The sequence below is a fragment of the Oncorhynchus gorbuscha genome, linkage group LG13 (assembly GCF_021184085.1).
Source record: "Oncorhynchus gorbuscha isolate QuinsamMale2020 ecotype Even-year linkage group LG13, OgorEven_v1.0, whole genome shotgun sequence".
NCBI lineage: Eukaryota > Metazoa > Chordata > Actinopteri > Salmoniformes > Salmonidae > Oncorhynchus > Oncorhynchus gorbuscha.
Window position 1 is genome coordinate 66,055,970 of NC_060185.1, and position 23,016 is coordinate 66,078,985.

The 23,016-nt window shown below is 47.6% G+C and overlaps 1 protein-coding gene across 5 annotated transcripts in view; it reads right to left on the minus strand.

The window, feature by feature from the left end:
* Positions 1–2,997: 2,997 nt before the first annotated feature.
* LOC123993351 (phospholipid-transporting ATPase 11C-like) overlaps positions 2,998–23,016 on the minus strand; it is a 68,709-nt gene continuing 48,690 nt past the window's right edge. The window contains exons 11-30 of one of the 5 annotated variants that reach the window (XM_046295417.1): positions 22,470–22,620; positions 21,996–22,193; positions 20,530–20,700; positions 19,914–20,113; positions 19,707–19,778; positions 19,529–19,602; positions 19,323–19,426; positions 18,874–19,055; positions 14,022–14,288; positions 13,606–13,777; positions 13,255–13,357; positions 12,987–13,132; positions 11,691–11,750; positions 9,542–9,669; positions 9,179–9,380; positions 8,991–9,094; positions 8,680–8,836; positions 6,424–6,526; positions 3,737–3,768; positions 2,998–3,372 (exon numbers count right to left, since the gene is read on the minus strand). In XM_046295417.1, coding sequence (XP_046151373.1) covers positions 6,428–6,526; positions 8,680–8,836; positions 8,991–9,094; positions 9,179–9,380; positions 9,542–9,669; positions 11,691–11,750; positions 12,987–13,132; positions 13,255–13,357; positions 13,606–13,777; positions 14,022–14,288; positions 18,874–19,055; positions 19,323–19,426; positions 19,529–19,602; positions 19,707–19,778; positions 19,914–20,113; positions 20,530–20,700; positions 21,996–22,193; positions 22,470–22,620 — 2,590 coding nt within the window. In that variant the 3' untranslated portion in view covers positions 2,998–3,372; positions 3,737–3,768; positions 6,424–6,427. Of the gene's footprint in view, positions 3,373–3,736; positions 3,769–6,423; positions 6,527–6,848; positions 7,435–8,679; positions 8,837–8,990; positions 9,095–9,178; positions 9,381–9,541; positions 9,670–11,690; positions 11,751–12,986; positions 13,133–13,254; positions 13,358–13,605; positions 13,778–14,021; positions 14,289–18,873; positions 19,056–19,322; positions 19,427–19,528; positions 19,603–19,706; positions 19,779–19,913; positions 20,114–20,529; positions 20,701–21,995; positions 22,194–22,469; positions 22,621–23,016 lie in introns of those variants that run through there. The other 4 variants (XM_046295421.1, XM_046295418.1, XM_046295422.1 and 1 more) reach the window with 4 other exon arrangements.

The window sequence follows — 23,016 nt, forward strand, 5'->3', positions numbered from 1 at the left end:
ACGTTAACGCGTCAATCGAGGCATAGTAAACAGCTAACATGAACAGGGGTCATTGTGCACATAATGCCAGCACTTCACTCATCCCTACATCTCCCCTCAACCGACCAGGACTCAGGCACACATTGTACACAGATCCACAGAGGGAGTACAGTACACGCGATTATACAAAAAAAACTCAAGAGTAGGTTTCTCACAGAGGATGTGCTGTGGTGGCAGGTTGAGTGGCGGGGTGCAGTTGGCGGTGGTATGAACTCTACCTTGGGGCTCTAGCCTTCAGCCGCAGCACGGTTGTTCCAGTTAAGCCTCATCTACCTCATTACCACAGAGTATCTGCTTAGTCAGGTCTGTGAGGGGGGGGGCATGGTCAATTTTCGTATGCTTGCTGATACACAGGATGACTAACTTACCACAAATTCATTAATAAAAACAGAACAAGTTTTCAAAACAGTGTTTTATTGCAGAAAAACTGTTGAACATACATACTGGTCTTAAAGTGGTACATTCAGATCGGAGGTTCAGAGTGCCAAGGCTGGAGACTGAGGGGCCAGATGTGAAGTGCCCATTTTGTGCCCGTCTGAACCTAAGGCACCCCACCACAGCAGTCACTCGCGGACAGGGTACACATTCACCCAGCCTCTCGTGCTTTTTTTGGACGTTTTGATTATTCTTACAAAAAAAGTGGCTGGAAAAAGGTTGCATTTAAAATACAATCAATTTTTTAAACGTATTTTGTCAGGCAAAACATGAGTATCCAATACTTTTTAAAAAGTATTTTAAAATAGCATCTCTGATGTAATGTTAAAGGTTTGTTTTTGTTTTTTAAAACATACAGAAAGTCCTCCACCTACCCGTTGACCTAGGACACAGAGCCCAGGTAGGTGAAAGTTCAACGGAATCTTCACGTTAGTTTGAGCACAGTCCATACTCCTCATAGCTTTAGTGTTTCAAAAGGAAACGTTACAAAGAGTTCCCCGTATTACAACCCTCTGGAAACTCTAGACCCTTGAAGTCAAGGTAAATATATCATTTTCTCCTCCACAAGATGGCACAGTATGTGATGCAGGTAACCCACTGTTCCTAAGCTGTCATTGAAAATAAGAATTTGTTCTTAACCGACTTGCCTAGTTAAATAAAAGGTCAAAATAAAAAAAGATGAGGTTGATGGAAGTACGGTAAATCGCATTTGGCATGGGAGCCATGTCTTGAATTCTGCCACATGCTCAGTATGTTACAGGTCATGTACAGCCCTCATGTAGCTATTACAGTATCTCCAACCACTAAGGAGCTGGAATGGAGCCCATCTGGACTAAGGATACTCAGCTTAGGAACTACAACCATCAGTGATGCTAATCATCATATGAGGAGATATTGCAATAGCTACATGAGGGCTGTACATGACCTATTATGGCATTTTGTAAGAGACTAAAAAGGTGCCAACAGGGCACCTACTCCCAGGCATATCACTCTGTGGCAGACATAGAAGAAGCTCCATTCCTAGCCTGGCTATGACTGAACTGATCTAACCGGTGCTCTGTGATCTGACCTGCGACCAGACCGGTGGAGGGAGAGGATATAGTAGAGGTGTAAAGTAGGATATACCTGCAGGGTGTGTGTGTGTGTGTGTGTGAGAGAGACAGATGATATGGGTTAGCACTGGGCACACATCTGGTCTGAAATAACAAAGGCATACTGAAGAAGCACAAAGCTGATCATTCGCTATAACAACAAAAAAGATTCACGTAATAAAAATATACCATTTGTGAGTCAAAATTGCACGGAACAATAAATATTTCACATGTTCCAAAACATCTTCCCATATAGTGTCTAAAAGTGATAAATCATGGCATGTAGAAATGGAATGTCTGAAGCACTAACGCTAGAAGTCAGAACCATCTTTCTGTAAGAAACCCATCTAAGACATCATCAATGGAGATCCAGGAACATCTATGGTAGCAGGTGGGTAGAAAGCCTCAGTGGCATTACCTATGGTGACAAGAAAGAGGAAGTCTGAAGTTGGGATCTTTACCCACCAACATCAGCCCACCTTTGACAAACAACACTAACTGGTAATGGGACATTTATCAATAATTTTAGGCTTTTAGTGCATGTGTGTGTGTGTGTGTGTGTGTGCGCGCTCCACAGAACTCCTGAAGTCCTTTAGAGGACAGGTCATGACAACCACATGCTAAACGTACAAGGTAGATCCAGGTATTCTGGTTAAACGTCTCTCAATGTAACACACATAAGTTGCTTTGAGGCCATGATTCCCATCCAGTACAATTGTGCTGCTGGGCACACACGCACACAAAACAATCTCAGCAACATAATTTGCAATCATTTGGATGGCGCTGGGCATGACACTTGCATCTCCCCAGCTCAGACACATTTTTGGCATCAAGCTTTAGATATTCAAACAGGTTAAGCGATATACAGCACATATATTAATTTTCAATACATTTGGGGTTTTCTTAAACGATCACCGGCCTTAAGGTGGGAAGATTCAAGTCATGCTACAAACACCGAACCAGGTAGAAATGTTGGCAAGCACAACTCATTACCAGTCATTTCGATTCACCACACTCTTTGGGGAGATGGGAAAATAGAGACTTAACCCAGCAGGGGGTTGTGCTCTAAAACACAGTATTCAAGGACATTTTGAAGATCTCCAGTAACCTGTGTTCAGTGCAGTCTGCACTGAGTGAATATGCGCTCTTTGCGTTGGACATGGACTGGATTGGAATCATGCAACTTATAAACTATGATTTGGATCTGGAGCAGTGGAATTTTTGTTTCAGAAAGTGAGTGAGATTTGCTTAAAAAAATAAAATACAAACCTTGCAGAAAAATATAAATAACAAGTGGAATGTGGCATTCATGAGGCCTACTTAGTTTCATGCAGATGAATCATTCTGGGACAGTGGTGTGGCTGCATGTTAGAGCACAGCCGACCGTAGAAGTACTTCTGACAAGGCAGCCATGTACGCATTCCCCCCCGCCCACAATCGTAGTATTCATAGGAAAGAAAAATCAACTCCAGAAACTCAGTCCAGTTAAAACGTGGTAAAAATGGCCTGTGCTGCACGGGCCAGTGGTGCAGCAATCTGCACTGCAGCCATGCAGTGGGAAACAGGAAGAGGAAGCAGGGGAGCAGAGGTACTCAAAACACTGCTGGAGTCATCCCTGGGTCTTTTATCATTTCTATTATGTTGTTGAGTCGTTTTCCCATTTTCTTTTTAGATCAGGCAAACGTTCAGGCAGCCAGAGTGCCATGGCCTCCTGAAAGACGCTGGCCGCAGGGCAGTTGATCCTCCTTTGTGCCCTTTACTCCCGCTCCTTCAGGTGCTTGTAGGACAAGGGCGTGACGGCAGCGATCTGGAGAGGACATACAAAACACACACACAGAAGTCAGTCCACCTCTATAAACAGAAACCTGCTCCTGCCAATTGCCAACCACTGGATGGTGGCAAGACCCAGCCACACCATGACACCGACAGCATTAAAAGAAAAGGATAGGATGCCCCCCCCGGGTAGAATTGTTGACAACATACCCCCAGACAACATTGATTGGACACACCTCCCCTGAAAACAGATCAGCTGGAATCTATCATTAAATGTTGTTTGCTCCGATTGAACGTGATCATCAACCAGGATTCTGGTGAAGTGTGAGGGGAACCCAAGACACCCATGACCATAATAACCGAGGGGTTAGACATGCGAGATTAGCCCCTTGTTTTACCTGGATGTCTGTAGGAGTCCGTCCTCTGATGGCTGGGAAGAATAGATAAACAGGTTAAATGAAGATGAGGGATGGGAGCGTAAAGCCTGGTGTTAACACTTCACTGCCATTCCAATAAATGGAACCCAACCCCTCAGATGACGGTCAGTTCGTTGAGGTAGTAAGCTCAACATTTAATATATCTGGCAAAGCAATGGCATAAAACATGCAGTCAGCTAAGCTCGATAGTCGCCACTTAAAATGAAGTACTTGCAAATGAAAAAACACGAGGCGCCAGTGACACACAAGCATATTATTGCATGTAAAAAAATATACAATACAACCACCACATAAATGACAAGGCCATGAGGGGAGAAATAAAAATGGCAGATGACGATGTCTGCAATGTTTAATTACATATATGGAGCCGAAACAAAAAACAGACTTACTCACATTCACCCTTTTAACATGCACACAAACTGATGACAGACGAATCCCCATCCACGGGAGACGTAATACTTTATTTCAAAAAGGTAACATGAAATCATTAAAAAGAGCACATGCAAGGACACAATGAGCAGTTCATCTACTTGGAGGCTGAAAGGAGCATTCATCATTGTCCTGGCGACACCTTTAACATTCAGTCAGTCGAATGTTAATCTAAATCTTTTGAGTTAACTTTGTCCATAAGGACGTACAGCATGTACAGGTAACTGCAACAATTAAAAGGACACACCATAGTGTCTTCATAGGGCACTGGGCCACTACGAGCCATCAGAACAGCTTCAATGTGCCTTGACACAGATCAGGGATGGGCAACTTTCATGGGGCGGGACACAAACATATCAACTCATCATGAGGGGTCGCGGTTGCTCGTGAGTCTGTGACCCCAAATCCATACACCCCCACTGTGAGCAACACATTTTAGTGAGAAATGTTAGCAGTTTTTAATCTTATTTCATAGTGAGACTGACGAACAAAATCAACGGGGGCCCACCCCGCCAGGTAATTCGACCATGATAACAAGTTTAGTTAGCTGGCCACAAAACCCATTTAGCAATCCCCCCAAAAAAATTGCTGACATGGGCTAACTGACTGACTAATCAGGGACTTACTGCTGATGCACAACCAATTTTGAAATTTCACCTTGTGTATTCTAACTTGTTGAGACCCAGACACAGTTCCATCCCTGGCATAGAGTTCCAGACACTTTCAAATCTATTGGAGGAATGGGACACCACTCTTCATGAGAAATTCTATAATTTGAGGTTCTGTTGATGTTGGAAAACACTGGTCTCAGACGCCGTTCCTGAATCTTCCATAAGTGTTCAATTGGGTAGAGATATGGTGACAGACATGCTGAGAGATTATCTGAAATGTTGGTTCTTTTTTGGTTTTCAAACGAATTGACTAATGTCAGTTAAATGTTTTTCCTGTGAGCTTAATGTCAAGATTTTTTAGTTTCTCTAGAGATTAATCCGATCACGCCCAAACTGTGCGACGTAGTAGGGAGTTGTAGTTTCCAACAAGCCAATATTCTAAATAGTTTAGAGCAGAAAATGTGATGATTAACTACAATGACCACAATCCATTGTGCTTACGTGTCCGGTCTGTGTTTATTTTATGCCTGCTACATCAGGTTAGGGGCGGCAGGTAGCCTAGTGGTTAGAGCGTTGGACTAGTAACTAAAAGGTTGCAAGATCAAATCCACGAGTTGACAAGGTAAAAATATGTGGTTCTGCCCCTGAATAAGGCAGTTAACCTACTGTTCCTAGGCCGTCATTGAAAATAACAATTTGTTCTTAACTGACTTGCCTAGTTAAATAAAGGTAAAATAAAAAAATAGTGAGAGGCAGACATGGAGAGAAGAGAGAAGAATGCTAGATTGAGGGGGACAGAGAGCAGTTGCTTTGCGAGGCATCTCTACCTGAAAATATATGATCCAGGTGTGATAGTTGGTATTCAGCAGTCATAAAAGTTTGCCTTATTTACTTTGAAGACCTACTAAAACAGTGATTTTGTCAGACAGCATAGGCAGTAGCTCTTCAGAGATAAGATGACTTGGATAAAATATGTGTTGTAGTAGTTGTGGCAGTTACCTAAAGGCATGTGAATAAATGGTTGAAACTGTAAATGGCAGTCACTTTTTTAAAAAGGTAATCGCTCAGCACACACAGTGTCTGTGTAAACCCCCTACGCTCCTTTGAGACCCATCTTTACAAGTCACAGATCTTTTCTGGCCATGGTAGCAAAAATAATGGATAACTGAATTTTTATACATGACCCTAAGATTGATGGGATGTTAATTGCTTAATTAACTCAGGAACCACACCTGCGCGGAAGCGCCTGCTTTCATTATACTTTGTATCCCTCGTTTAGTGAAGTGATTCCTTTATTTTGGCAGTTACCTGTATGTACACATATCACAAGCAAAATATGAAGCAGACATTATGACAAACACACTTTTCAGCCAACCAATAAGAGTTCACCACACAGGAAGTATGGGTTATGGTAAGTGATAGAGGGCTGAACCGAGTTCTTAGAAAGGATCCTCCTTCTTGAAGGCACAGCAAGCAGGATTTGGAGTAGAATACTGGATTGTGGTTACTGTTAAGGGGTAATGGGCCCCGGCAGATATAGGCTGCTAAAGGGTTTGTTTTGGGGGTTATCTGATTGGTTTATCTAGGCCGCAGTGTTGGGGCTGGTACCTGTTCATAGGATAGTATTGGACTCGTCTGAAAAGGTTCGCATTAGCAGGGGCCTGGCTGAAGACTGGGTTTCCCCCTCGCCCGACTGAACCAACGGCATCTTCTGGAAGGGTCAGGCAAGAGACACCAATGACACCTCGGTGCTGACAGAGACTTACAAGACAGCAAGTGGACAATGTAATGTAGTTTAACACACACATACTCTCCCTGGCGAATACGCTCTCCTCAACCCAAGGTTTAAGGTTTGTCAGGAGGGACAAGTCAATGTTTAGGAAGATCTCGTTGTTTAAGTGTTGTTAATATTGATTCTATTAAGGCCAAACTAAGCTATTATTGGTACAGCCTTCCAAATATTTCTGACTCCAGACACGCATTTAGAGCAACACACACACATCTCTGTAGTGGATGTGGTTGTGGCGGGGGGGGGGTCCAGGGTATGGGGTTGTCTGGTATGGGGTTGTCTGGGGCACACTGGCATGCAGGTTAACCTCATGTGTTGGCGTGCCGCATTCACCTGGACAGGCATGCAGAGACAGCAGGCACAACACAGGCAGCTAAGACACAATGACCAATGCACCAGGACATACCGAAGTAGACATAGCACCAACATGCCATGGTTTCAGCACCAAACCAAACACAACACTGGGTAAGTGACAGAAGGCAGGGCATTGGGCAATGTCGTTAGAACCTTTAAAAAAGCAGCATCCCTTCAACATCACTATGTTCTAAAGTGGGAACCTCTAGAATGGGCAACAGTGTGAGGATCAGGCCTAACCTGTCAAGGGAGGGTGGATGCTGGATGTTATAGGACACCACCTGAGTCGTGTTAAAGGCAGGAAGAGGGATGGGGGAGAAATCTGGCAAGCAGGACAGGATAGATAGGAGGAGAGGAGAGAGGCAAAGAGCATAGAGAGAGAGACCTCAGTCACTCCAGGAGAAGCTGTGAGTGCTGGCGGTCTGCGACAGCATGAAGACAGTGGACGTTCCCGACGAAGGAAGTCGTTGCTTGATCTGCGGCAAAGCAGGCAGGATAGAAAGAGACAAACAGAAGAGGCGATAAAAAGGGAGTGAGACAGAGGGAGAAAAAGAGTAGAACAAAAGTATTAAAACAGCACATTGAAGATAAGTGGGGCAAGAGGTTTGGCCTTTGCTGCCGAGGCCCTGGAAGGTTCAACGATGTTCCTCATTGGTATCAGGTTAGACTCTTGCCTTTAGAAGTGTATTGGTATTGTGGGCTAAATGTAACTTTCATTGGTCTGAATTAAATTAAATGTTAACTTATTTTACTTGCTAGCAGAAACAACCTACAAATAAGTGACATTTTATTACATGACTTTGAACCAATAAAAGATCACAGAAATTTCTGTCTGTTAATAAAGCCCTTTTGTGGAGAAAAATGTATTCTGATTAACTGGGCCTGGCTCTCAAGTGGGTGGGCCTGGCTCTCAAGTGGGTGGGCCTGGCTCTCAAGTGGGTGGGCCTGGCTCTCAAGTGGGTGGGCCTGGCTTTCAAGTGGGTGGGCCTAAACCCTTCCATGCACACCCATGGCTGCACACCTGGCCAGTTATGGGATATCTATAGATTAGGGCATAATTAATTCATTTACATTTATTTCCTTATATGAACTGTAACTCAGCAAAAATCTTGAAATTGTCGCATGTAAAGTTGATTTTTGCTCAGTATCGTTCATTGGTAAATGTAAATGTCAAACATTTGCATATGAAATCGGCCATACAAAAAAAGGATTTGTATGGGGATATGTCGGTTAAAATCTATTGAGTGATAATATCACATAACTTGTGAAATGAATAACCAAATTATGAGTCATCACACCATTACTAATACTTTGAAGGAAAACTAATTTGCCTCTTGGTGAGTTAAGGGACACACTATACCAGGGGAGAAGGGGGAGAAATTAGATTATTCCTCTGATCTCCATCCATGACCACAACACAAATCAGACCGCTATGGAGGAGCTCTTTAATGTATGTTTAGAGCGATGGGCTCCGGTCAAGCATCCCCGAATCTTCAAGAAGACACAAATGGCTACTTGCAAGGACAAAATGTCAATTATGAGACTGTTCTAATGCATAAACAGAAATATCTAAGCATCTGACACAAATGACAAGTCATAGCCTGTAGAAATGATGAAGGATATGAACAGGAAAACTACTATGAAGTGTTTTGAAGAGTTGTTTTTCCCTTGAACATCAAAAACGATACACAGATCGAGAACTAGATGTGCGTGTACCGTACCTGTCGAGAGTGGGGCCAGCGCGGCTTGCGGAGGACCAGCAGCAGGATCTCAGGCAGCAGGCTGAGCAGGATGAGGAGGATGATGACCAGCCAGGCCGACACAGAGCGCAGCATATTAGCAAACACAAAGTAGAGACGCTGCTGCCGAAGGAAGGGCCTGACGGGAGGGAGAGCGTTAAACAACATTCAGACAGGTCAATCCAAATTGAGCGGTCACCATCCACGGTTCAGGAGCACTACACGGCGAGCAGGCTTTTGCTCCAGCCCACCACTAACACTGATTGACGTATGTCAGATGGTCCCGTCCTCACCATATGATCCCACCCCAGAAGAAGCTGAAGAACATGTAGAAGGCCAGCGAGCCCCAGATGACAAAGTGATTGATCCATGTCCAATGGCGCGTGTCCATAGCCAGCTAGAACCACAAACAGAAGAAAAGGTGGTATCACTGGTGTGAAAATGTATTTCAATAACACTATTAAGTTCAAGTGTGCTTTACCTTTAGCGTGACGGTGAAGACGAGGACAGTAAAAACAATTGTTCCGTACGACCAATTCCCAAACACCTGGCCATTGTCCTGCAGGGCGGGGTTACTAAAGAGAAAGCGGACCCCAAAGAAGAACAGGAGGCCCTGGTAGACCCCAAGTAGGGTCCAGTACAGGAAGGGGCTCCAACGCAACATGGCATTCTTTGCTACGTCCCTAAGGAGAGAGAGAGAGAAAAGAGGGTAAGAAGGGAGGACCACAAAGAACACAAAGACGGAGGGTTGAAACCACTTGCTTGTGTCGTCATTATCACACTAGCAGCATAGTTAGTGCATTTTCTATGTAGGTGCAGAATGAAGTGTAGTTCCCGGACCTACCTGTAGAGGGTAGCATTGCTCATCAGGACCTCCATACAGATGTGCTGCTCCAACAGGCTGTAGGCCAGGATAGGCATGGAGGTGAAACAGATGTTGTACATCGTCAGATAGGCTGCGTCGTAGAGGGGCTGGGGAGGACGGGGGAAGGACGGGGACGGGAGGGATTGGGAACCCAGGGGTTAATTACACGGAGAGGTGAGCACACACTCTCGCATACACGCGTTGACAAACACACAACCACCACCTAACACAGGAAGAGGGCTCTACAGCGTCGAGCCTGTTGCTGTGTGGCTACATGGCAAAGCCATCCTTTGATATATGTACACAGATGGTTCTGAGAGAGCAGGTCTAAGCTGGGGGGCATCTTTTAAACAGCGATACTTAGACCGAGTTTATATATCAGAAGTTAGCTGTGTATACTAAGAGATGTTTAGCTCTCGCAGGAGAGGGTGCACATGTGCCAAAGGAATGAATACATTGCATAAAATGGCAAAGACTTACTCGATGTAACCAAGGGATGTACTATGTAATGTACTAGTCATATTGTATACATAACGTGCATGTAATATGAACGCCATACACCTCATTCAAGGGTTTCATGTAGTAACCAAAAGTGTTAAAATTAAACAAATTTAAATATAATTTTAGATTCTTCAAAGTAGCCAGCCTTTTGCCTTCTCTCAACCAGCTTCACCTGGAATGCTTTTCCAACAGTCTTAAAAAGTGTTCCTACATAATTGTTGGCTGCTTTTCCTTCACTCTGCGGTCCAACTCATCCCAAACCATCTCAATTGGATTGAAATCGGGTGATTGTGGAGCCCAGGTCATCTGATGCAGCACTCCATCCCTCTTCTTCTTGGTCAAATAGCACTTACACAGCCAGGAGGTGTGTTGGAGCATTGTCATTTTGAAAAACAAATTATAGTCCTGCAACCCAGATGGGAATGGAGTATAGCTGCATAATGCTGTGGTAGCCATGCTGGTTAAGTGTGATTTGAATTCTAAATAAATCACAGAGAGTGTCACCAGCAAAGCACCATCACAACTCCTCCTCCATGCTTCACGGCAGAAACCACACATACAGAGATCATCCGTTCACCTACTCTGCATCTCACAAAGACACGGCGGTTTGAATCCAAAATCTCAAATTTGGACTCATCAGACCAAAGGACCGATTTCCACCGGTCTAATGTCCATTGCTCGTGTTTCTTGGCCCAAGCAAGTCTCTTCTTATTATTGGTGTCCTTCAGTAGTGGCTTCTTTGCAGCAATTCTACCATGAAGGCCTGATTCACGCAGTCGCCTCTAAACAGTTTATGTTGAGCTGTGTCTTGCATTTATTTGGGCTGCAATTTGAGGCTGGTAACTAATGAACTTATCCTCTGCAGCAGAGGTAACTCTGGGTCTTCCTTTCCTGTGGTGGTCCTCATGAGAGCCAGTTTCATCATAGCACTTGATGGTTTTTGTGACTGCACTCGAAGAAACTTTCAAAGTTCTTGAAATGTTCCATATTGACTGACCTTCATGTCTTAGAGTAATGATGGACTGTCGTTTCTCTTTGCTTATTTGAGCTGTTCTTGCCATAACATGGACTTGGTCTTTTACCAAATAGGGCTATCTTCTGTATACCACCCATACCTTGTCACAACACAACTGATTGGCTCAAACACATTAAAGAAAGAAATTCCACAACCTAACAAGGCACACCTGTTAATTGAAATGCAATCCATGTGACTACCTCATGAAGCTGGTTGAGAGAATGCCAAGATTGTTCAAAGCTGTCAAGGCAAAGGGTGGCTACATTGAAGAATATCATGTTTAAAACTTTGGTTACTACAGTATTCCATATGTGTTATTTAATAGTTTTGATGTCTTCACTATTATTCTACAATGTAGAAAATAGTACAAAATAAAGAAAAACCCTGGAGTAGGTATTTCCAAGCTTTTGACTGGTACCACACACACACACACACACACACACACACTGCAGCCATTCCAGGAGAGAGGGAATGTCAGGTCAACCAGAGGGAAAGAATATGGTTGTAGACTGGAGAAGGTGCTGGGATTCAATGGGATCCTCTGCTATTTCATGTTTAGAGCATCTTTGAATCTCAGAGAGGGGCCTCAGCAGGACGCGTTGCAGTACTCACTTGCTGGGAAGATCCACAGAAAAACTGGTACAAGAACTGAGGTAAGATGAAGCAGAGGTTCTGTAAGCAAGTGAGAGGGGGAAAGGAGCCTGAGGTTAGACATCAAAAAGTAACGGACGAGAAATTTGGTGTCTGCGTCTCATCTAAATCACATGGGCTTGAGCAGTGTCCATCAACATCAGAAAGATTTACTCTGTACATCTCTGGCTCAGTTGACATAACATTTTACAGTTGATAGACAACTTTAGCACAGTTACAAACTTACTCTTTATTTTTTTTGCAATAGCCTATATAAAGATCTAAACATGTCTGATGCTGGGCTCATTTCGTTGTCTTGCTATCAAATTACACCGGCTGTGTGATCTCTTTCTCGGTCGACTCATATCGACATCTCTGCACATTAGCGATGGGGTAGGATAAATAAATACAACAGAATAGACCTAATTAAAAAGAACCGTGGTGAAGGAAATGGAAGAAGCTGGGCAGAACATGCCCAGAGTTCGTGGTGGAGTAGTACCATGGTGAAAATCGAAACAAGAAAGAAGACTGACACGCCAACATTTTTTAAAATCCGCTCCACGCTCCAGTCAAATTACGCACACTCCACTCTGCTCCCTATTCAGCTGAATTCAAGATAACATTTTAGAAGCTCCCCATCATGGTGGTGTAAAAAAATATTAGCATGTTTACGCCAATGTCCTGCAATTCTACACAGTTCTCCATGGAGCCGAGAGAAAATGTTGCCGTTTTAAAGCTACTATCCTGCAATTCGCCATGGCTAATTCTCTGTTATTTTGCTCAGAGATAATAACAAAATTATTATAGCTAAATTCATTGTTTATGGAATTTTCAATTCACCCCAACTGTCGAGCTTTTATTTTGGTGATTTTTAGTTCTCAAAGATTATATTATTTAAAAAATATATATAGTTCCAATAGTTTTCTACATACTTTATATCTTTTAGTTGTTTCGCTTTGACACAAATCGTTTTTCCATCCAGAGAATGAACACACTTTATTTTACTCTTTGGATTTAGGCTTACCGAAAATAATTTTTTTTTTTTTTTTTTTAAGTGGCCCACCCAAGGATTTAAATGGCAGACAAAACCCTGCATATTTTACTCCCACAAAATCCTCATATCGAATGCTTTTTATTTTGGCAGCAACACAGAATTAGGTTTTATAGCTCCAAACAATGACCGAACCATGACCTCATCTGATGTGCCCGATACTCATGATCCTCAGTTAACATAAGCACAGTAAGTTACAGCGCCTACATTTCGGTGCTGCCCCCTACCTTGTAGAAGAAGTATTGCACCAAGTGGGCGATCCGAACGTAGTAGAGGTGCCCGTGTCCCAGTAACAGTTTCTTCAGGTGCTTGAGTTTAGGGATGGCATAGTCACTGTTCCTCACTGCCTGGCGACCCTCTTTACCTTTTATACCTGAGACACGGAAGACCAGGGAAATTACACACTTTTACATCACACTCAATTTCAATTTCAAACAAATTCAATATTAAAACAAATTCATCATTTGAATCTATAGCGATATGACAGCGTCTTACCGATGCCTATGTGTGCCTCCAGAATCATACTGACATCGTTGGCTCCATCTCCGATGGAGAGGGTGATGGGGCTGCCTTTGGAGTTCTTCACCATGTTCACGATCTATATAGGAACGAGAGTGTGGAAAGAGAGTGAGGGGGAATAAAAGTTCATTAAATCCCACTTGGTTCTGCATTCGAAACAAGATGCCTAGATGCAAAACGTATTCAGACATTTGTAATATCATTACCAGGTGTAATGTGGGTAAATACAGATTTTTTTTTGTCGTGAGGCCTGAACCTGGTTTACCTTTAACTACTGTAGCCATCTACAGTTAAATCTACCAGCAAGCGCCCATGACGTCGCCTCACCTGGGCCTTCTGTAGGGGAGCCATACGGCAGCACAGAACAGTGGTACAGTTCTGACAGATCTGGAGGAAGAGACTCTTGTAGTGGCTGGAGTCAGGAGAGGAGTTGAACACTAAGGACAGAGTGGCTCCGTCTATGATGAAGCCGTAGTCCTGCTTAGCTGAAGTGCAGCTCCTGTGAGAAAAAGAGAACGCAGAGCTATCTTGTGACAAATCGAAACGAGAGCAAAACTATTTAATAGTTCCAAGACATAAAATTATAACAATTGAGAGCAAATGATGACAAATTATCATCAATTTACTACCAATGATTATCAATTTACTACTACTCATTTTATTGAACAATAGTAGTAACATTGTACTGTAAGTAACTCCAATGACCCTCCTTCAAAACCTCCAACCCGAGACTTAGCACTGACCTGGTGACCCTAGACTTAACCGGTGGTGGTTCCTGCACTGCCCTCTTGTGGTAGTCTAACAGCACCTCATGCAGGCGCTCTTCTCTCCTCCTTCCGCCGTCCTCCAGGGTTCGCACCGTCAGTTCCAGCAGCTCTGTGCCCCTCTGGAATAGCCGACAGGCATAGCACGTGGACTTGGCAGTCTCCATCTTGTCCCCCGTAAGAACCCACACCTTCATGCCAGCCCGCTGCAGGGCCTCCATGGTCTCCGCTGCCTCCTCCTGCAACCTGGCGACAGAGGAGGAAGAGAAAGAGAGTGTGAATGATGAGTGGCAGTTTGCAGTGAAAAGATAAGAAAAGGGGTGTGTCAGAGAGAATGATCGATGAGGCAGAGTGAGAGCCGGTGTGTGAGGCAGAGTGAGAGCCGGTGTGTGAGGCAGAGTGAGAGCCGGTGTGTGAGGCAGAGTGAGAGCCGGTGTGTGAGGCAGAGTGAGAGCCGGTGTGAGGCAGAGTGAGAGCCGGTGTGTGAGGCAGAGTGAGAGCCGGTGTGTGAGGCAGAGTGAGAGCCGGTGTGTGAGGCAGAGTGAGAGCCGGTGTGTGAGGCAGAGTGAGAGCCGGTGTGTGAGGCAGAGTGAGAGCCGGTGTGTGAGGCAGAGTGAGAGCCGGTGTGTGAGGCAGAGTGAGAGCCGGTGTGTGAGGCAGAGTGAGAGCCGGTGTGTGAGGCAGAGTGAGAGCCGGTGTGTGAGGCAGAGTGAGAGCCGGTGTGTGAGGCAGAGTGAGAGCCGGTGTGTGAGGCAGAGTGAGAGCCGGTGTGTGAGGCAGAGTGAGAGCCGGTGTGTGAGGCAGAGTGAGAGCCGGTGTGTGAGGCAGAGTGAGAGCCGGTGTGTGAGGCAGAGTGAGAGCCGGTGTGAGGCAGAGTGAGAGCCGGTGTGTGAGGCAGAGTGAGAGCCGGTGTGTGAGGCAGAGTGAGAGCCGGTGTGTGAGGCAGAGTGAGAGCCGGTGTGAGGCAGAGTGAGAGCCGGTGTGTGAGGCAGAGTGAGAGCCGGTGTGTGAGGCAGAGTGAGAGCCGGTGTGTGAGGCAGAGTGAGAGCCGGTGTGTGAGGCAGAGTGAGAGCCGGTGTGTGAGGCAGAGTGAGAGCCGGTGTGTGAGGCAGAGTGAGAGCCGGTGTGTGAGGCAGAGTGAGAGAGCCGGTGTGTGAGGCAGAGTGAGAGCCGGTGTGTGAGGCAGAGTGAGAGCCGGTGTGTGAGGCAGAGTGAGAGCCGGTGTGTGAGGCAGAGTGAGAGAGAGTGAGAGCCGGTGTGTGAGGCAGAGTGAGAGCCAGAGTGAGAGCCGGTGTGTGAGGCAGAGTGAGAGGTGAGGCAGAGTGAGAGCCGGTGTGTGAGGCAGAGTGAGAGCCGGTGAGGCAGAGTGAGAGCCGGTGTGTGAGGCAGAGTGAGAGCCGGTGTGTGAGGCAGAGTGAGAGCCGGTGTGTGAGGCAGAGTGAGAGCCGGTGTGTGAGGCAGAGTGAGAGCCGGTGTGTGAGGCAGAGTGAGAGCCGGTGTGAGGCAGAGTGAGAGCCGGTGTGTGAGGCAGAGTGAGAGCCGGTGTGTGAGGCAGAGTGAGAGCCGGTGTGTGAGGCAGAGTGAGAGCCGGTGTGTGAGGCAGAGTGAGAGCCGGTGTGTGAGGCAGAGTGAGAGCCGGTGTGTGAGGCAGAGTGAGAGCCGGTGTGTGAGGCAGAGTGAGAGCCGGTGTGTGAGGCAGAGTGAGAGCCGGTGTGTGAGGCAGAGTGAGAGCCGGTGTGTGAGGCAGAGTGAGAGCCGGTGTGTGAGGCAGAGTGAGAGCCGGTGTGTGAGGCAGAGTGAGAGCCGGTGTGTGAGGCAGAGTGAGAGCCGGTGTGTGAGGCAGAGTGAGAGCCGGTGTGTGAGGCAGAGTGAGAGCCGGTGTGAGGCAGAGTGAGAGCCGGTGTGTGAGGCAGAGTGAGAGCCGGTGTGTGAGGCAGAGTGAGAGCCGGTGTGTGAGGCAGAGTGAGAGCCGGTGTGTGAGGCAGAGTGAGAGCCGGTGTGTGAGGCAGAGTGAGAGCCGGTGTGAGAGGGTGTGTGAGGCAGAGTGAGAGCCGGTGTGTGAGGCAGAGTGAGAGCCGGTGTGTGAGGCAGAGTGAGAGCCGGTGTGTGAGGCAGAGTGAGAGCCGGTGTGTGAGGCAGAGTGAGAGTGAGAGCCGGTGTGTGAGGCAGAGTGAGAGCCGGTGTGTGAGGCAGAGTGAGAGCCGGTGTGTGAGGCAGAGTGAGAGCCGGTGTGTGAGGCAGAGTGAGAGCCGGTGTGTGAGGCAGAGTGAGAGCCGGTGTGTGAGGCAGAGTGAGAGCCGGTGTGTGAGGCAGAGTGAGAGCGGTGTGTGAGGCAGAGTGAGAGCCGGTGTGTGAGGCAGAGTGAGAGCCGGTGTGTGAGGCAGAGTGAGAGCCGGTGTGTGAGGCAGAGTGAGAGCCGGTGTGTGAGGCAGAGTGAGAGCCGGTGTGTGAGGCAGAGTGAGAGCCGGTGTGAGGCAGAGTGAGAGCCGGTGTGTGAGGCAGAGTGAGAGCCGGTGTGTGAGGCAGAGTGAGAGCCGGTGTGTGAGGCAGAGTGAGAGCCGGTGTGTGAGGCAGAGTGAGAGCCGGTGTGTGAGGCAGAGTGAGAGCCGGTGTGTGAGGCAGAGTGAGAGCCGGTGTGTGAGGCAGAGTGAGAGCCGGTGTGTGAGGCAGAGTGAGAGCCGGTGTGTGAGGCAGAGTGAGAGCCGGTGTGAGAGGCAGAGTGAGAGCCGGTGTGTGAGGCAGAGTGAGAGCCGGTGTGTGAGGCAGAGTGAGAGCCGGTGTGTGAGGCAGAGTGAGAGCCGGTGTGTGAGGCAGAGTGAGAGCCGGTGTGTGAGGCAGAGTGAGAGCCGGTGTGTGAGGCAGAGTGAGAGCCGGTGTGTGAGGCAGAGTGAGAGCCGGTGTGTGAGGCAGAGTGAGAGCCGGTGTGTGAGGCAGAGTGAGAGCCGGTGTGTGAGGCAGAGTGAGAGCCGGTGTGTGAGGCAGAGTGAGAGCCGGTGTGAGGCAGAGTGAGAGCCGGTGAGGCAGAGTGAGAGCCGGTGTGAGGCAGAGTGAGAGCCGGTGTGAGGCAGAGTGAGAGCCGGTGTGTGAGGCAGAGTGAGAGCCGGTGTGTGAGGCAGAGTGAGAGCCGGTGTGTGAGGCAGAGTGAGCCGGTGTGTGAGGCAGAGTGAGAGCCGGTGTGTGAGGCAGAGTGAGAGCCGGTGTGAGGCAGAGTGAGCCGGTGTGTGAGGCAGAGTGAGAGCCGGTGTGTGAGGCAGAGTGAGAGCCGGTGTGTGAGGCAGAGTGAGAGCCGGTGTGAGGCAGAGTGAGAGCCGGTGAGGCAGAGTGAGAGCCGGTGTGTGAGGCAGAGTGAGAGCCGGTGTGTGAGGCAGAGTGAGAGCCGGTGTGTGAGGCAGAGTGAGAGCCGGTGTGTGAGGCAGAGTGAGAGCCGGTGTGTGAGGCAGAGTGAGAGCCGGTGAGGCAGAGTGAGAGCCGGTGAGGCAGAGTGAGAGCCGGTGTGTGAGGCAGAGTGAGAGCCGGTGTGTGAGGCAGAGTGAGAGCCGGTGTGTGAGGCAGAGTGAGAGCCGGTGTGTGAGGCAGAGTGAGAGCCGGTGTGTGAGGCAGAGTGAGAGCCGGTGTGTGAGGCAGAGTGAGAGCCGGTGTGAGGCAGAGTGAGAGCCGGTGTGTGAGGCAGAGTGAGAGCCGGTGTGTGAGGCAGAGTGAGAGCCGGTGTGTGAGGCAGAGTGAGAGCCGGTGTGTGAGGCAGAGTGAGAGCCGGTGTGTGAGGCAGAGTGAGAGCCGGTGTGTGAGGCAGAGTGAGAGCCGGTGTGTGAGGCAGAGTGAGAGCCGGGCAGTGTGAGGCAGAGTGAGAGCCGGTGTGTGAGGCAGAGTGAGAGCCGGTGTGTGAGGCAGAGTGAGAGCCGGTGTGTGAGGCAGAGTGAGAGCCGGTGTGTGAGGCAGAGTGAGAGCCGGTGGCAGAGTGAGAGGCAGAGCCGGTGTGTGAGGCAGAGTGAGAGCCGGTGTGTGAGGCAGAGTGAGAGCCGGTGTGTGAGGCAGAGTGAGAGCCGGTGTGTGAGGAGTGAGAGCAGGCAGAGTGAGAGCCGGTGTGTGAGGCAGAGTGAGAGCCGGTGTGTGAGGCAGAGTGAGAGCCGGTGTGTGAGGCAGAGTGAGAGCCGGTGTGTGAGGCAGAGTGAGAGCCGGTGTGTGAGGCAGAGTGAGAGCCGGTGTGTGAGGCAGAGTGAGAGCCGGTGTGTGAGGCAGAGTGAGAGCCGGTGTGTGAGGCAGAGTGAGAGCCGGTGTGTGAGGCAGAGTGAGAGCCGGTGTGTGAGGCAGAGTGAGAGCCGGTGTGTGAGGCAGAGTGAGAGCCGGTGTGTGAGGCAGAGTGAGAGCCGGTGTGTGAGGCAGAGTGAGAGCCGGTGTGTGAGGCAGAGTGAGAGCCGGTGTGTGAGGCAGAGTGAGAGCCGGTGTGTGAGGCAGAGTGAGAGCCGGTGTGTGAGGCAGAGTGAGAGCCGGTGTGTGAGGCAGAGTGAGAGCCGGTGTGTGAGGCAGAGTGAGAGCCGGTGTGTGAGGCAGAGTGAGAGCCGGTGTGTGAGGCAGAGTGAGAGCCGGTGTGTGAGGCAGTCAGTGGATGCGTGTGTCTGACAAAATGACAGAATACATATTGAACAGAAAACAAATGCACATAACTCCCACCGCACCCACACTTTTAACTCTGCACATTAATGATCTGTTCGCCTCGAAAGAATGGCTGTGTCCAAAACAGCTCCTATTCAGTGCACTTCTTGTGACCAGGGCCCATAGGGTGCCACCGGGACACAGCCTGAGAGTTAACCCTGAGCTGATTGTGTCCACCCACCTGTCCTCCACAGCGGTAGCTCCGATCAGGCTCATCCCAGTCTCCACCTGGTTGTAGACAGCCATGAGTTTCTCCTCTCGGTCATCCAGGGCCAGCCTGGCTTCCCTCAGCCCTGCGTCTGCCTGGGCGTACTCTTCAGAACTCAGCAGCTTGTAGGCCACACACAGCGTCCGGTAGCCTTCCTGAGATATGGCACAAACGCACACGTCGTAACTTACCAGTCAACATGAGCAAACACTCCCTGTGCATTTCATAAATGTGCGAAATCTAGACTTTCAATGTACCCGTTGCATCTGGAAAATAAACTAGGACGGTAAAACATTCATTTTAAAGCAATGTACACACAAACAAAAATGGTAGCCTTCCTGGGAGACTTTAGACAAATGCACAGACGTACAAAGTCATTGTATAAACATGAAGTTAGTGAAGCGGATGGGGCAGAGACCCACCGTAGCGTTGCGCTCCACGTGCATGCGTATCCTGTCCACCTCCTCCTGCCTGACACGGGGGAAGATGGAGGAGTCGGCCCCCTTACAGAACAGCATGATGTCCCCTGAGCAACCAACACAGCCAGAACACGTCAGGACTGGGGTTACAAACAAAACTAGAAGCTAATAGACGAAAAGCTGCCGGTTCATTTCAAGCTCTGTCTCACCGCATTTGGATCGGACTATTACGCTCATACGCCTTCTCACGGGGTCAAAGTTCAACACATGAAGCAGCTCGTACCTGCAAGGGGTAATCAGATGGCCATGTCAATCAAAAGGAGAATGTTTAATGTTAATAACGGATTTGATTTATCATTCATCAAAACTCATCACTTGTTGACTTACGTTTCAACATCTTTGTCTCTGTTCATCACTCTCATGTTCTTGCTCTCCATACCTAGGAATGTGAAACCATACCTATAGATGGCGACAAAGACAAGAAAGTGAGCCGCACTGATTACACAACACACTAATCAAACCAAATCCACATAGAAGTTCATTTGTGTGATGGATTGATTGATGAATAACAGTTGCACAGGCCCTGTCCCTTACTTCATGGCTCCCTTGACCAGTGCCACCTCGTCGGGTGAGGAGGCGATGAAGCCCCTGAGCTCTGCAGGGTGGACCATCTCTCCGTCCAGCCCCAGGACACCGTCCACCTGGTCCCCAACCCCGTCCTCCTGACCCGTAGACTCCTTGACCTGCACCGTGTGGCACAGACACAGAGCCCGCAGGAACAGCTCCTCCTCCTCCTGAAAACACACAGACGCATGTTACTTATTGAACTGTGTGCCATTTACCAGAGGTGCATTCATTAAGAACCAAATGCAAAACTGGAGGAACTTCTCCAATAAGAAACTATTGTTTTTGTTGCAAAAAAAAATTCTACAGTGTGCAATGAATGTTAGAATGAATACACCATTTGGTATGTACATTTATATGGCACAGTAACAGTTTACATTATTACACTACCTAACAACCTCTGTCTATGGGATGCAGAGTACAAACTAATGGCCATTAATCACACTGCATCTGTACAGGTTATGTTAGGTCACATGTGATGCTTGTTCTTCTGTCAGGTGACCTCTGTGATTTGATGCCCATATGTTGGCATGCCTGACTGGCACAGTGATGAGGGGTGAGGGCAGATAACTAGTCATTTACCCACCCTGCCAGCCTTCTGCTGCAGCATGCTCACGGGTCCATCTGTGACACAGAAGCCGTCCAGCTCGGTGCTCGAGTCACGGTTCTTGTACTGGAAGCCGTCGATGCAGCACTCGATGAACTCCATGCTGTTCTGGGTCAGAGTGCCCGTCTTGTCCGTGAACACATACTCCACCTAGAGGACACAATGGGAAACTGCAGGGTCAGACAAATACCCTTTTCACACAATCAAATGTATTTATAAAGTCCTCTCCACATCAGCAGATGTCACAAAGTGCTTACACAGAAACCCAAACCCAAAATCCCAAACAGCAAGCAATGAAGGTTAGGAAATACTCTAGAAAGTCAGGAACCTAGGAAGAAACCAGGCGCTGAGGGATGGCCAGTCATCTTCTGGCTGTGCCGGGTAGAGATTATAAGAGTACGTGGCCATTAAGGCCAGATGGCTCTTCTAGATATTCATAGATGACCAGCAGGGTCAAATAATATTCACAGTGGTTGTAGAGGGTGCAATAGGTCAGCGTCTCAGGAGTAAATGTCAGCTGACCTTTCATAGAGCCAGACTACAGAGTCAAACCAAGGCATATACCATAGTTCCTGGAACCATGCTGGAGAGGACAATGTGAATAGAAAATATCTGCGCCAGCACAGTACATTTCAGGTTTACACCTACAGTGAGAATCAGGGGTGTACTCATTAATCCAAATAGTTACAAAACAGAAAGTTTTATGTAACTAAAAATTGGGTTTCTACTGGGGAAAAAATCATTTTGCAACAGAATTGGCGTAATGGACAGGCATGCGAGACTCTTCCAGGGTCGTAAAAAAAATATTTAAAAAAACACTTGGCGCAATTAACTGTGAACAATAAGAATGGGCAATTAATCCCTGAGAGTTACACCGCATAAATCTAGTTTACCAAGCGTCATCTTTAATTGAAGTAATCATCGGGCAAACCAACCATGACTGATCTGCAACGCCCCTGTTTGAGACAGAGGTTGGAGTTGGGAAGGCACAGACAATCAAGGCATATTACGACCAGTTAGACCATTTCATATTCTGACATTTGAGGAATGTTGTTCATGTGGGTTTAAGGTCATCACTCCACCAAAGACTGGGGCCGAGAGCAGAGAGGCCCTAGACCTCGAATAAACCTACAGCATCGTTTGAATACTGAAATGTATCTCCCCTTACCCTCTTCCCTTTGAGGTAATCACTGGTCTAACATGACTGGGTAACAGAGTTCCATTGCAGTATATAGCTAGCTTTTCACAAAGCCAGTCATTTAAGATAAGTGAATACTTCAAGAAAAGGAGAAAGGAATGATGCATCAAAGTATTCAAACAGGGTGGATATCTGGCCAATTAGCTACAGCAATTTAGTGGGAATCTGCAATGAAAAGTAGCTCCTTTGGGAGAGTGCTTTTGGGTCTTATCAACGCTAAATTGGTTCCATATCTTTAAAGCCTGACCTGTCCTAGCTCCTCGTTGAGGTCAGAGGTGTTGACCAGAGCCCCTTCCTGGATCTCGGGGTCGAAGAAGTCCTTGTCCCAGGAGATGAAGAAGGAGCCCAGGAACTTCTGCATCTCCACAGTCACGTACATGGACACGGGGATGATGAAGTTGAACAGCACCATGAACGACAGGAAGTCAGTAAACATATTCAGGTACTGGGGGAGAGAGGGAACAAAAGTGAAACGTGGTTAAAATACACAGATAAAACAGGAAGTCAGTAAACATATTCAGGTACTGGGGGAGAGAGGGGTGAACACAGGGAACAGTGTTAAAACATACTTCCACAAACTGAAGTGCCCTTGGAGAAAAACACACTCGTATAATGCAGTGCAAGAAGCCATCGGTGTAATGTGACTCTGGGTCAATGAAATGTGCCTAAAAGGCACACCATAAGGCATTAAGTTGCATTTGATACGGAGTGAAGGCCTCACCAGGTTGGCATCTTTCTCCTTCTGCGTCTTCTGGTTGTACCAGGGCTCTTCCTGGCCTGGTTGGCTCTGCCACACGTACTTGAGCGTGGTGCACACCAGGGCCTTGCTCACCAGGATACCCAGGTACACCAGCAGGAAGGCATTGATAGATCTGAAACATGAGTATTAACAACCCAACTCCAATTAGCAACACTGAAAATACACATCCACTTTGTGAAACATCTACTCCCTATATATATATATATATATATTCCTCTGATAACCGTGAGATTGGACACCGAATCAACCTTCTAACTGCCCCAGCTTCCTTCAATTGATCTTGTTCCAGTGTTGTGTTCAAGACCACCTAAAGCGAGACCAATTCAAGACCAAGGCCGGAGCAAATCAAGTCTGAGTCAAAACCAAGACTGGAAGGGGGGGGGGGAGAACGAGCGTGAGACAAAGGGTCCGAGACTGAGTCAAGACCAGAAAAATATAAGTCAAATTCAAGACCACGAGTAAACTTTGTCAAATCACCACCATAAGAGTTGAAAATGTCCAGTATTTC